General features: G+C 39.8%; 2 protein-coding genes across 3 annotated transcripts in view; one reads left to right on the top strand and one right to left on the bottom strand.

Moving 5' to 3' along the window:
* OSBPL10 (oxysterol binding protein like 10) overlaps positions 1-4,637 on the top strand; it is a 114,166-nt gene extending 109,529 nt beyond the window's left edge. For both annotated transcript variants that reach the window (XM_085051174.1, XM_085051175.1), the window contains exons 11-12: positions 1,012-1,165; positions 1,885-4,637. In XM_085051174.1, coding sequence (XP_084907300.1) covers positions 1,012-1,165; positions 1,885-1,929 — 199 coding nt within the window. In that variant the 3' untranslated portion in view covers positions 1,930-4,637. The remainder of the gene's footprint in view (positions 1-1,011; positions 1,166-1,884) is intronic.
* A 2,052-nt stretch (positions 4,638-6,689) lies between these two features.
* STT3B (STT3 oligosaccharyltransferase complex catalytic subunit B) overlaps positions 6,690-12,244 on the bottom strand; it is a 56,970-nt gene continuing 51,415 nt past the window's right edge. The window contains exons 14-16 of the mRNA XM_085051177.1: positions 11,514-11,627; positions 10,295-10,507; positions 6,690-8,335 (exon numbers count right to left, since the gene is read on the bottom strand). Coding sequence (XP_084907303.1) covers positions 8,255-8,335; positions 10,295-10,507; positions 11,514-11,627 — 408 coding nt within the window. The 3' untranslated portion in view covers positions 6,690-8,254. The remainder of the gene's footprint in view (positions 8,336-10,294; positions 10,508-11,513; positions 11,628-12,244) is intronic.

The raw sequence follows: 12,244 nt of genomic DNA, 5'->3' as shown, positions 1-12,244 counted from the left end.
GTAAATAAGGAAGCCAGTAGCTCTTCAGTGTATTTATTTTATTTTTTAGATACTAGTAAGCAAATTGTATCCATCCAGTGTCTCTGCAGGATCTGCAGTTTATCAGATTGTAAACAGAAACTCCTTTAAGCACCCCTGGATGTTTCTGAAAGCCGTGGTCGTTTTAGACAGAGAGCAGTTTGGATTAGACATTAGGAAAAAATTCTTTTCTGTGAGAGTGGCAAGGCACTGGAACAGGCTGCCCAGAGAAGCTGTGGATGCTCCATCCCCAGCAGTGCTCAAGGCCAGGTTGGATGAGGCTCTGAGCAACGTGGTCTAGTGGGTCATGTCACTGCCCATGGCAGGGAGGGTGGGACTAGAGGATCTTTAAGGTCTCTTCCAACCCAACCCCCTTCTATGATGGTTTTTCTCAGTGCTTTTCTGGGCAAAGTTTCTGCTAGGCTGATGCAAGGCCTTGTATCTGAGTGTGGTCAGCCATGTGAGAAACATGTTTAGCTCTGCACTGGTGAATATTGTAATGGGAATACAGAGCACAGACCTAGAGGGGCTCCCTAGAATCTGTTCCTGTGTTAGTGACCTGGTGGGACCAGTCAGTGTCCCAGTTCAATGCACTCTTGGGATTTAAAACTCAAAAATTTAACTGCAAAAAACCACATAATTGAACACCTGTCATGTGGGGGCAGGGAAACATCAGTAAGGAATGTGAACTGGAAATGGTAAAAATAAATCCACCTGCTTTGAGAAAAAAGCTCAGATGGTGAAGAACCAGGAACCCAAACAGAGGCTGCTGACAAAATTGCATGGCATAATACTGGGAGTTGAGTGAAACTGAAAATCTGGTCCACAAACATGATGAATATCCTGGGAGAGTGATGGTTCCCAAGCTGTGTGACTTGGAAAACCAGCATGGATAGCGTGGCCTCAGCCTGCTGCTCACCAGGCTGGTGTCTAGCAGCACTGGGCTGTGGCAGAGCTGTTCTCACTCTCCTTGTGCTCCTTGTCCCCGGGCAGGCGCCTGTGGCAGCATGTCACCAACTCTCTGAAGGAAGGGAACATCGACGCAGCCACGGAGCACAAGCACCGCCTGGAAGAGAGACAGCGAGCGGAGGAGAGGCAGCGCGCGGCGCTCACAACTCCCTGGAAACCCAAATACTTTGCCAAAGAGGTACTTGGGGTCTCTTGGTTTAGAGACCCTTTAGCAAGTTCCTGCACAGAGGACAAGTGAATGTCTGTGGATTTTGTCATGGGCTGGTGTTGTTGTGTAGCACTGATGCTTAAATTCTCTTTTTGACAGTCTGGCTCTCAAAGGAGAGCAGTGGATTTTTCCATGTCTGTGTTGTGAACTTACTCACTTTTTTTCAGTTAGATTGATTTTGATCTGGATTTTTGGTACCTAATGTTAGGCACTTAAAGTGATGTGTTTTTCTGTAAAATCCAGTCCTTACTTTTCAAATGCTGCATGTACACATACCGTATTAATCTCAGCATACTAAAATGAGTACAATCTAGGGATATTTATCCAATGTAAGCAAGCACTGACATCCTAAACACAGTCTTGGGTTTCATCTGTGTGAAAGGAAACAGATTTTACCAAGTTCATCTTTGCCCTTTATTGGAGGGGATATGAGACTGACAAAGGGAATTGTCGTTAGGTTAGCCAGTATGTGCAGCTATTTAAACCAGAATCTGTTGCATCTTCCCATTGCTTCCCTTCCCCCTTGTAATTTTTCCCTCCTGTCCACGTTACTTGTCAATTCATTAAACACAGAATTTTTAGATGACAGCGATGTCTTCTTGTTTGGTCTTATTTTAGCTTTTGTGTGGACATGCAGAGGTCCAGTATTTATAAATCTTGTTTGTAAACTCTGCTTAATTTCCTTGCAGGGCGATGGTTGGATGTATGTGAATCCTCTCTGGAAGAGCCATTGACAGAAGAGAGCAGTTGCCTCATACCTTTACCTGAAAGGCATTAAAACGATACAGTATGTAACTTCAGGATGTCCTTGGATAGGTCCTGTTTGCAGAAGATCCCCAAGGGAAGCTATGTACTGTGAATGATGCATCTCAAAATAACCACGAGCTCGAGTTAATCAGGAGCCATTTTGTGTGTGCAGATAGACAGACACACAGGCACACATCCCTGGGTACACACAGTGTGCATGTGTGGGCTGTGTTATTTACACTACATGTAAACAGTACAAACACTAGAGCGACTCAAAGACCTTTTCCTCCAAGTGTTAGGGCACAGAACTCCCGCTGGACTCAGCCGGGGTTCCCTGAGTTGTGTGCTTGCAGGATCAGGCCCTATGCTAGTATTTAAGAAAATACTTTTTTATTAGTACTGGTTAAGGTTTTTCTATTTTTCACTTTTGCCAAAAATGTTTTGCACTTAAAACGTGACGTGTCTCTTAATGGCAGTCGTTCTGTCTGAACAGTCACCGAGTAACTCACTTTGACATAAGAATGATCCACTGGCTGCGCTCGCTCTGGGTTGCTGAGTTCAGGGCATGTTTCCTGTCACTGATGAGTGTGAATTTCCTGTCACCCCATAAAAAGTAGCAATACCTTCTCCAGAACGTTGTTCTTTGCAGTAACCCGCTATGTCCTCGCTGCTTTGTCTGTTCATGCTCCAGCTGTTGGGTCGATCTCTGGTCACCACCCTGAGCCAGCTGCTCTGGTAACTTTGCTCTTGCTGTGTAATGTTCTCTGGCTGCTGTCATGCCAACTCTTCTGGCTTACATGTTCCACTAAATGGGATTGCTGCTGATAAAACACTTGGACGAGTAGGGATGATATAACTAGCTTTCCCAGATATATGATTTCCTGATGTAAAAGTAATAATTTAGTAAATTATTACACTGAGACAATAACTTTATTGATGAGATGGGATACAATCTGTTTTGTAGAGTAATAAGAAAAAAAAAGTAAAAAATCATGTAGCTCGATCTTGCTTTGTAACATAACCACTGAGACACTGACAGAGTGATTCTAAAAGTGTGTTAAGGCTTTGTTGCTTTTTAGTTTGTATTTGTTGGATGTGAAGATGTTTTTGGGAGAGGTGGCAGCAAAAGGCACATGTAGAATGTGCTCAGTGCTTCTTTCCACAGTGCCCTGTAAAGAAACCACTGTATTTCTAACACACAGTAGCATGGATGCCTGTCTGTAGAGCTGATTAATTTTGTGCCTTTTGTCTGCTTTGTTAATACACTGACTTATGCTTTATAGATACTACACAAGGATATCTAGGACAAAGCACTGCTCACATCTGTCCCTGTGCATCCTGCATTTTGTTTTTTTGGTAGATGTTAAAATCTCTTGAGCAGCTCCGAAGGCTGAGAGGAGGAGGTGTGTGCACAAGGAAACCTGCCATTAGTTGTTTCTTTGGATTTGAACTTCAGATCTCGATTTAATGAAGGTGTGGCTACTTTTTCCTCCTAAATCCTATTTAATCTTCTTGTCTTTTTTTTTTTTTTGCACATTAGAAAGATTCATGTCCTAAATGATTTAAATCCTATTTTTTAAAAAAAGTGGATTGTATGAGCTTGGTTTTGTAACTGACTCTTTTTTTTTTAAGAGGAAAAAAAATCTTATTTTTTAGGAATAGTTGATGTAATAGTTTTCTGTAACAAAACCAAATGATGCTGTTGTAGTAATCACTGAACTGCTACCAAGTATCATCAGGAACACGTGTACTTTATCACCTGCAAGAATTCACTTTATAACAGATCCACTCTTATTCTAGAGGTTAGTATGACAAGTACCTAGGAGTATTTCTACAGTTTATAGCATCATCACAAAGAACAATCGAAAAAGCAGAATTAAGCACATGGAACATCCTCCCAGAACTCTTTCACACACCAAAGAACAAGACACATACTCACTAAATAGCCATTGCAACCTCTGTGTGTCAGGCATGCAGGCCTGGGTCCCTGAAGGAGTAGACCTCTTTCAGCTGGGATGGTGTGACTGTCAAGGCTACAGAGATACTGTAGCTGTTCTTTTGAGAAGAAATTTGAATAATTTTCTGCTTGTAATTTATTGAGGATTTTCTCTGTCTGCATGGTTGGTTGTTTCTGCATGCCGAGGACATTCCACTTGTGCTCTGATCAATGTTTTGTTTCGTTCTGATGCTGTGAAGGATCCCCTCATGCATTATCACTGCTTCTTTCCCAAAGTAACTTGGGAGACACAAATGTAGAAAGTCCTTTCTGGAAAGACCCCATCAGTGAGAGATTCAAGAACAAAATTCACAAGTGTCATTTTATTTTTCTGATAGTATGTGTTCAGTATATTTTACAGGACTGGAAAGTAAATATTCATAAGCCTTATTCTGTAGGTCATTCCAATAGCTGTCTTGGAATTGCAAGTAAATACTTTCCTTTTCAAGTAGCCGATGTACACTGAATTGTAATGTAAAAACCTCCATGTACTTAATATTTCTTTTTTTTGTGCACACCTGTAGAAAGCCTATGCAACCTTTTTCTTTCTTAAATTAGAAACATTCAGAAAGAAAATTTATACCTTTATCATTTAAAAGATGCTCTGGCAGTCTCTTCTGATTTGCCTTCCTTTCATAATTTGTGAATTTAAAATGAGAATGCTCATGAATAAAAGATTTGTTTCATTTAGTAGTGGGATGCCCTTTCTCTTTCCATGGAAGCCTTAGTTCAGTGGTGTCAGTCACTGTCCAGGAGCTGTGTGTGACACCTGGGCACCTCTGAGCTGCCTGCCTGGTTCCCAGGGAAGCGATGTGCCAGCTGAATCCTGCTTTGTTGTGGGGCTTTTCCGCCCTGCTCATGCTGCCACACACTCTGTAGGTAAGTTTTTTGTTTAATTATCCAGGGAAAATGGGGCTGGGCAGCAACGCAGCTTTAGGAAAGGCTGGGGAACATTGCCTCATTTTGGCAAGTAAAAAGGAAATAGGTAATGGTGTCCCCTTACTTCTGAAACTCCCATTTCATTTAATCTTTATCACTAACAGAGATTCTTGATTAAAATAGTTCTTAAAAATAACTCCACATTATTGCAGCATTGGACACTTTCATGAGGAGGAAAAATATTCTTGGAGGAATCACATAGATCATAGTCAGCATTTTTCAAGTGTTAGATAATGCCCTTCTGGTTTTCTTTAAACATTCATCCAGTGTTGGAAACAATCTTACTGGAACATTCTATTTTTATGCAAAATGGAAAACAACACTGCCTGTAAATAGGGCAGGAAATACTGCCCAGTCCTGTTCCTTGCCTCCCATGGCATTGCTTCAAGGCCACATTTTGGAGCAGGTTATCCACTTGGGTTAAAGATGTGAGAGAGATTTAGTTACAGCCAAATACGATTTATTTTCAGTTCTTACTCGTGGTGAGACTGATTATGTACCAAGGGCTCTGTCAAAGCATTCAGCTGCTTTTTCAAGAGTAAATCTATCAAGATATTTAATTAATGACTTTCCTCCCTGTTAAGAAATTACAAATCAAAGTATTTCTTCTGGGATTACCAACAGTACTGTCTGCCTCACTGCTCTCAACAGTAGTGATAGAGAGATACAGAACCTATGCAATATTGACTTTTAGACACTTGCAGCTTTAGTTCCTTAGCAACTGCTGCCCTGAGCCTGGCTCACGCATTTTTTGGGGTTTTTTTTCCTCCCCCCTCCTCGTTTTGTGGCAATTATGCTTCAAAATTTGATGTAGTAGAAAAACAAAAGAATGGAGCTAAGGAAATCAGCTATTCTGGGAGGTGTGTGTGATGAAGATGGAAGATGCTGGTAGTCTTTGCTGGTAGAAGTGGTGTTCAGTTTTCCCAAAGAAGAGGTAAGAGTTAGTTTAGCTGTGTATTCTAGAATCCAGGTGAAAACATAAATGGTGTGCCCATTCCAGAGAAACTAAGGAAGGTGAGACAGTGACAGTTCTTCTCTGTAATGTTGCTTTTTCTAAGTGGCTGCCTCAGTGACTCCAACTTTTTATTTAATTTGAACTGCACAACACTGGCAGAATCCTTGAAGTCATGTTAGATTTAAGAAAAAAATAAAGCTTGGGTAAGGAGTAGGCAACTTTAGGCCCAGTCTGGCTAGGATCCCTGCAGTTGGCTTATTTTTATTCCACATGCCTCAGATTCACTTATTTCAGCTGTTAAAGAGAACACTATCACTAAGGCTGAAAACAGTCTGTTCAACTCTAAAGGTACCAAAAGAGGGGAGAGCAATCTTGTATTTCCTTTTAAAACAAGGCTGAGTTACTGCCAAGCCCCAGACTGGCAGCATCTGTCCTGCTGCCTTTCAGGTGTTTTTCCAAATGTTAGATCCCTTATTTCTTACCAGTGGTCAGGATGCAGATTGGTTTGGAAGCAGCAAGACACCAGAAGTCATGCATCACATCATCAATCAGCCCCTTTGCTGGTGGGTGAGCAGCTGTAGCAGCTTGAGGAGCTCCAGATGCTGGAAGGAGTTGCCGCGACATGTGTGGTTGGGAAGGAAGGCTGCTCTTCCCTGGAAATATGACCGCCACCTTCATTTCATCACAGCCTCGATTTGGCTTAGTTTAAGCTGGAGAGATGTTAAGAAGATGCTGTGGCTTCATTACAGCAGCTTGGTGAAGTCAGGAGATTTGCATTTCAGAATTATAATGTCTTAATTTATGACTAGGACTACAAGAAACCTCAAGTTAATCACAACAAAACTGACACAACAGCCTTAACACAAAACTTGAATTAACTTTTATTTTCCCCTATAGTTGACAACTGGTCTGCATTGAGCTTTAAAGCAACAAAATAAAATGAAATCTTCAAACGACAGGGGCCAGAAATCCAGATTTAATTATCTTTGTGAAAATGTTGCAGCTGTAATATTGGTCTCTATAAACCAATGGAGTCAAAAATGAGTTCATAAATCAAAAAAATATTCTACACCTTGGAAAGAAGTCAGCAGTAACATTCTCACAGAACACTGTAAATTTACATTTTCTTCATGAAAGGTACATACTATTCTGCATTTTACATCAAGTTATTGATGCAAGTTTTGTTTCTATAAAAAGTTACAACCTGTGGCAGGAAAATAAACTGCAAAAAAACCCTTCCATTTTAATTAAAGAAAAAGTTCAAGTCTGTATAAAGTTTCCTTACAGCTGGAAAGTGAACACGTTCAGTCTCCATTTATATTTTAGTGCATTTAATCTGACAGTTTTCACCACTTAAAAAAAAAACCAAACCGAAACCAGTAGAAAAGACAGACAAAGCAAATAGCACTAGAGCAGGAATTTCTTCAATTGATTTAAGCACTCTAAATAAAAATGCAGATTTCCAGAAAAACTTCCACCCTCGCCAAAAAGGCAGTGAGAGTTTAAGAGGTTTGCAAATCTTCTACCTCTGATAGCCACAGAAAGGGGTTTTGTATACCTGTCAACCTTCTTTTCCCCAATAACCAGGCTATACTTGTTTTACCAATGTAAACATTCACCTAAAATAGTTTAATTTCTGTTCTGAAGCACCAGCAGCTACATGGTGCTCAGTTGTATGTTGTTATAGCATTCATTACTGTCGTTTCAGGTCTTTCAGGTTACAAATTTAGCCCTTGTATCTACAGTGTGCAAGATTTGCCTTGTCTACCTTGTGAAATGACAGTGTAAGGCAGCAATACTGCAATCCCGTGTTGAACAAAAGCAGCTTGTCCAATTAATCTGTCCTGTCACCTCTTGTGAAAATTGCAGCTTTGCTTCTTACACTCCAGCTCAAAACCAGCCTGCAGCAAGAGTAAAAGGACAGTGAAAGAAACCATTGAAAAATAATCATGGGAGTAGCTTGTTTTGAAAGTTGAATTTGAGAGAGCTCTGCCACCTCTTTCTCGTTGAAAAAGAGTCATTTTCAGATGTCACCATTCCAGTTTTCATACTGCTGCTATTCAGCTGAACAGTGTTCTCCAAAAAAAGATTGACAAGTATGCATGTGCCAAGGACCAAATTACAGGGTTCTTTGGTAAAGTCAGTCCAAATTCTTAACAGATTTGAAGGATAATATGTACCAATAAAAAAAATGCTGCTAGACTTGGATAGCAGCTCTGTCTTGCTTCACATTACAAATCTAAAACAGCTGTTCTCAATAAGCCAATATTTTTAATCAGACATTGCCTGAAAAATTTGTACAATAATCTGGACCAATGATGGTTCTGTACCCTCATGTTGCTGTGAAACATGATTTGAGCTAAAGGCAAAGACTGGTTATCTCAAGGACAACTGCTTCGTATTAGCAATCAGAACAGTGTGTTTAAACTGTCTTCCTGTTGGGTCTCTTGCCTTTCTTTAAAATTAGTTTATTCTTAATGTAGCCACGCTTCCTTTTGGAGGTCTAAAAAGAAAAACAGAATAACAGGTATTAGTTAATGATTTAGTCTTGACCGCGATTTAATGATGTGCATTTCAGTGCCTGAGCTTTAGAATGATTTTAAAGAGCTTAAATGCTAAACCCTCAACTAGGCATTATCCAGTTATTTTTATTGTTGGGATTGTTAATTCCTGCCCAACAGTTGCTTTTGCACAAGATGTGCTTTTGCAAGCCCTGTCTACCAGATCTGTAGAATTCTTTGCAAAGCACGTGCTAAGGCAGAATTAATAATTAACCAACATGATAAAACTCTTAATATGCCCAAAGAGCACAACTCTGTTAGTTTTGTTTGCAAATACCTTCTTGCATCTTTTGCAGTATTTTATTCTCTTGAAAGTTCGGTAGAAGTATTTGCTCAAAGCAGCATTTTGCAAAAGAAAAAGCCTGAAAAATCCCATTTTAGTCTTCAGTGCTCTGCTGTTGGTCTGTAGGCTGCTTAGTTAGCACTTCCTGCACATTCCTTTATCGGCATGTTCCAGATTTTTTTTAAGGTAGTAATGGGGGGGGAACATTAATGTTGGTCATAGGTCAAATTAACTTCAACTTTGTGTACAGAGTTTGTGGCAGGTAGAACTGTACATTCAACACACCTGCCAGGAGGCAGCTGCATTTTGCTGTGCTTACCAGCAGGCTCTATTATTATTTAAAAAAAATTTATTTAATCAACGTAACACCAACAACATGTTTATAATAAAGTGAGATAGATACAAACTCATATGTAATACTCAGACATGTTTTATCTCTGAGCTTGAGCTATGTCATTCCTAACACAACAGGAGACGGACTGAATTTCCAGTAAAGATGGATGCTGAAAAACCGTGGCTACTAAGGAGCCCTCAGAATGTATTTAAGAAATCCTAGTTTGGACATTTGCCCCATACTCTCCACTGGTTCTCTGATGTCTTATTGAGAAGTAGAGCCTGTTTGTACTGCAACAATTGGTGATGGGTCAGAAATGACATCAACTTCTATCTTTAAACAGAGAATCTGCACATCCAAGGCTTAAGTGGGGTCACTGCATCTATCATGGATAAATACAGCCTTGCTTGTCACTTAAGATCAAAAGTTAGAGTGTTAAGTGTAAGATAGGCACAATAAAGCTTATCATTTCCTCTCAATATATGTCTAGCTTCAGTGGCGACTCCCAAATGACTCATTTTATGTAGTTCCATCAAATCACAAAAATAAGCATTTTTACACTGAACATTGTCTACTTGCAGAGAATATTCTTCACTTGTATTTCCATGACAGAGTGTTAGTCTACTGCCTATACTAATTTAGTTAGACAGGATTCTGGAGCTCCTTTTGCAACATCTATTGGAATACATAGAAAAGAGATGTTGTGAAGGAGAGGGCTGCTAAGAGTCTCCTCAGCTCCTCTGGGAATAGACCTTTCTTAATAGGCTGAAGCAGGGCAGCACAACAAACACTTTAAAACCATGAAGATGACTTCAAGCAGTAAGCAGACAGACACTAAAGTTCCATCAACAGAAGTTTCATATTTAATTTATTTCATACAAAATTGCCATTTTTAAACTTCTAGGCGTCACTACTTTCAAACAAAGTCAGAAAGCAACGTCCACATTTACTTAGTGAGCCATGGTTACTGAAACATGAATTGATGTACTTTAGAGATTATACTTCCAGTTACATGAAGATTTAAGAGTTGTAACAGCCAGTGACACACTCTATGTCCAGTTAGCATTCTGCCTAAAAAAAATCTAGCCTTGTGTCTTCACATGCTTTTAAGTTAAGCAGACAGTAAATTAACAATTATTACCAGCAGGCAGGTCTGATATTGGACACTAACATGAACAGTATCCATAACATTCTGGCTAGTGGAAATATATAATTCACCAGCTATGTGATTTGCTGTTAAAAATAAACTCCTGACCCCTTTCATTTACTTCACTGGGAACCCACCTTCTTTGACAAATACTTCTGTTTCGGTACAATGTTGGTTACTCTAGGTTTATGATCCAATGTCTCTCTGTTGTCTAGTTGTTTGACCTTGTATATTCTAACAAGCCAGTGCTCTGAGGTAAAGGCTTCCTCCAGATGTTTAAATTTAATGTCTTTGTTGCCTATCTCCGCATTGCGTGTACGGTCGAATCCTGGGGGTGTCCGAAAATCCAGCTATAAAAATTAAAGTTGCACATTACTTTGAGACAAAACCCAGAACACCTATCATTGTAAACTGTGGAACTTCATGCTACATGGCAATGCCTTCAGCTGGCCTGAGTCAAAGGACAACACTTCCACTGGGTGCTACTACACAGAAAAAAACTTGAAATCCTAAGGGACAAATTCATTCTTACTCCTACAGTTGTAACAGGGGAGAGTACTTAATGTCTCAGCAAAACTACCCTGTCTGGATTCAGACATGAAGCAACTGAAGGGACAGTCTGAGGTGCAGCAGCCTGCAGTGGCTTTTCAGCAGAGCTGCTCCCTTGTGCTCTTGCCTATACGGCAATAATTTGCACTTCCATGGTTTTCCGTACAACCCAGAAGTAGTTCACAATTATCAGTTAAATTTGGCCCTGCTCTGTTACAAGTAAGATCCACTGAAAAAAGGTTCTTGTGCTAATACATCAGAAGGAAGGGCCCCTGGTGGGGGCAACAAGGGAAGAAAAGGAAAGGAAAAAACCAAACAGGTTTAGCTCCATCCATGTGCTTGACGCTTGCAAAGGGGAGTGACAACTGCTGCCCTTACTATACAGTGCAGTGTTGTTTTATACACTGATGTGACCTGGATGGAAATCATGTAGTTTCTGACAGACATTAAACAGTCAGTAGTTCCACTTGTGTGCTGCTATTACAACAAACAAATCTAAAGCTCTCCACAATGTCACAGTTGATGCTTTAGTGAGCACACAGCACAGTGCAATCTACATACTCAGCCAGGGCAATGTGAAGGACACCAAAAAATAAAGTACAAGTGTAGGTTAACAGCAGAAATGCTTTTTGCTAAAGGTTATAAACAGCAGACCATGACTGGATGTGTTTTAATTTGTACAGCTCACTCTTACTGCAGATTCTGTTACTGCAAGCAATACTTAGTCTAAAAAGATAGAAAATATATCAAAATAACATTTGTTTTCTCACATTTCAGTTAAGATTCAGGAGAAGTTGTAGCACTAACCTGCATCTCTCCAAATCTGTAATAGGACATTTTGTACATGAGGCAGTTCAGCAAAGTTGGAGAACCTGCCTTGTCTACCCGGAATTCTCCCTGAGGGGTAAAGTAATCACTTTCCTTTAAAAAGAGAAGATACAAAAGAGTTAGTGCAAACTAAAAATCTTACTTAAAGGACTTTCTTATTCCCTTCTCCACAGGACTATTCCTAAGAATCTCAACTGGCTTTTACAGTTTAAAAGCTGATTTAAGGTAACCTTAATACAAAAAAGATGGTGCTCATTAAAGGTGAAATAGTTGCAAACTACCTGCTTGTAACTCAGACCCCAATGGATGAGTTTTCCTAAATCCCCACTACTGGACTGTTCCAAGTTTTGTCACGTCCTAAGTAGTTCTGGAAAACTTATCTCAAACTGTAAAAGTTAGTTGGGCATCTATTCTTCAGAAAGGTGACAAGCACTGTATTGTTAATATACAAGATCTGCAGGGTCATTATGGACTTCATATGTTCTCTGTGTTTAAACAAAAAATTTCTGCTACTTTCATCTGAAGTATAAGATGAAAGTACACACACAGACTACTCCCTTAAGCCTGTGCTCAATATCTAGGAGTTTTTGTTAGGCTTAAGAAAATATTACTACAGACTTCTGCAATCTCAGAGGTGTTTGAACAGCTTAAACTCTACATGAGTCAATATTAACACTTTCACTTGTCTCTTACTATTACAGAATTTGAAG

Source organism: Lichenostomus cassidix, chromosome 2 (genome assembly GCF_008360975.1).
Source record: "Lichenostomus cassidix isolate B80296 chromosome 2, HeHo_3.0, whole genome shotgun sequence".
Taxonomy (NCBI): Eukaryota; Metazoa; Chordata; class Aves; order Passeriformes; family Meliphagidae; genus Lichenostomus; species Lichenostomus cassidix.
The sequence above is the reverse complement of the archived record's forward strand: the minus strand, read 5'-3'. Positions and strand labels throughout refer to the sequence as shown.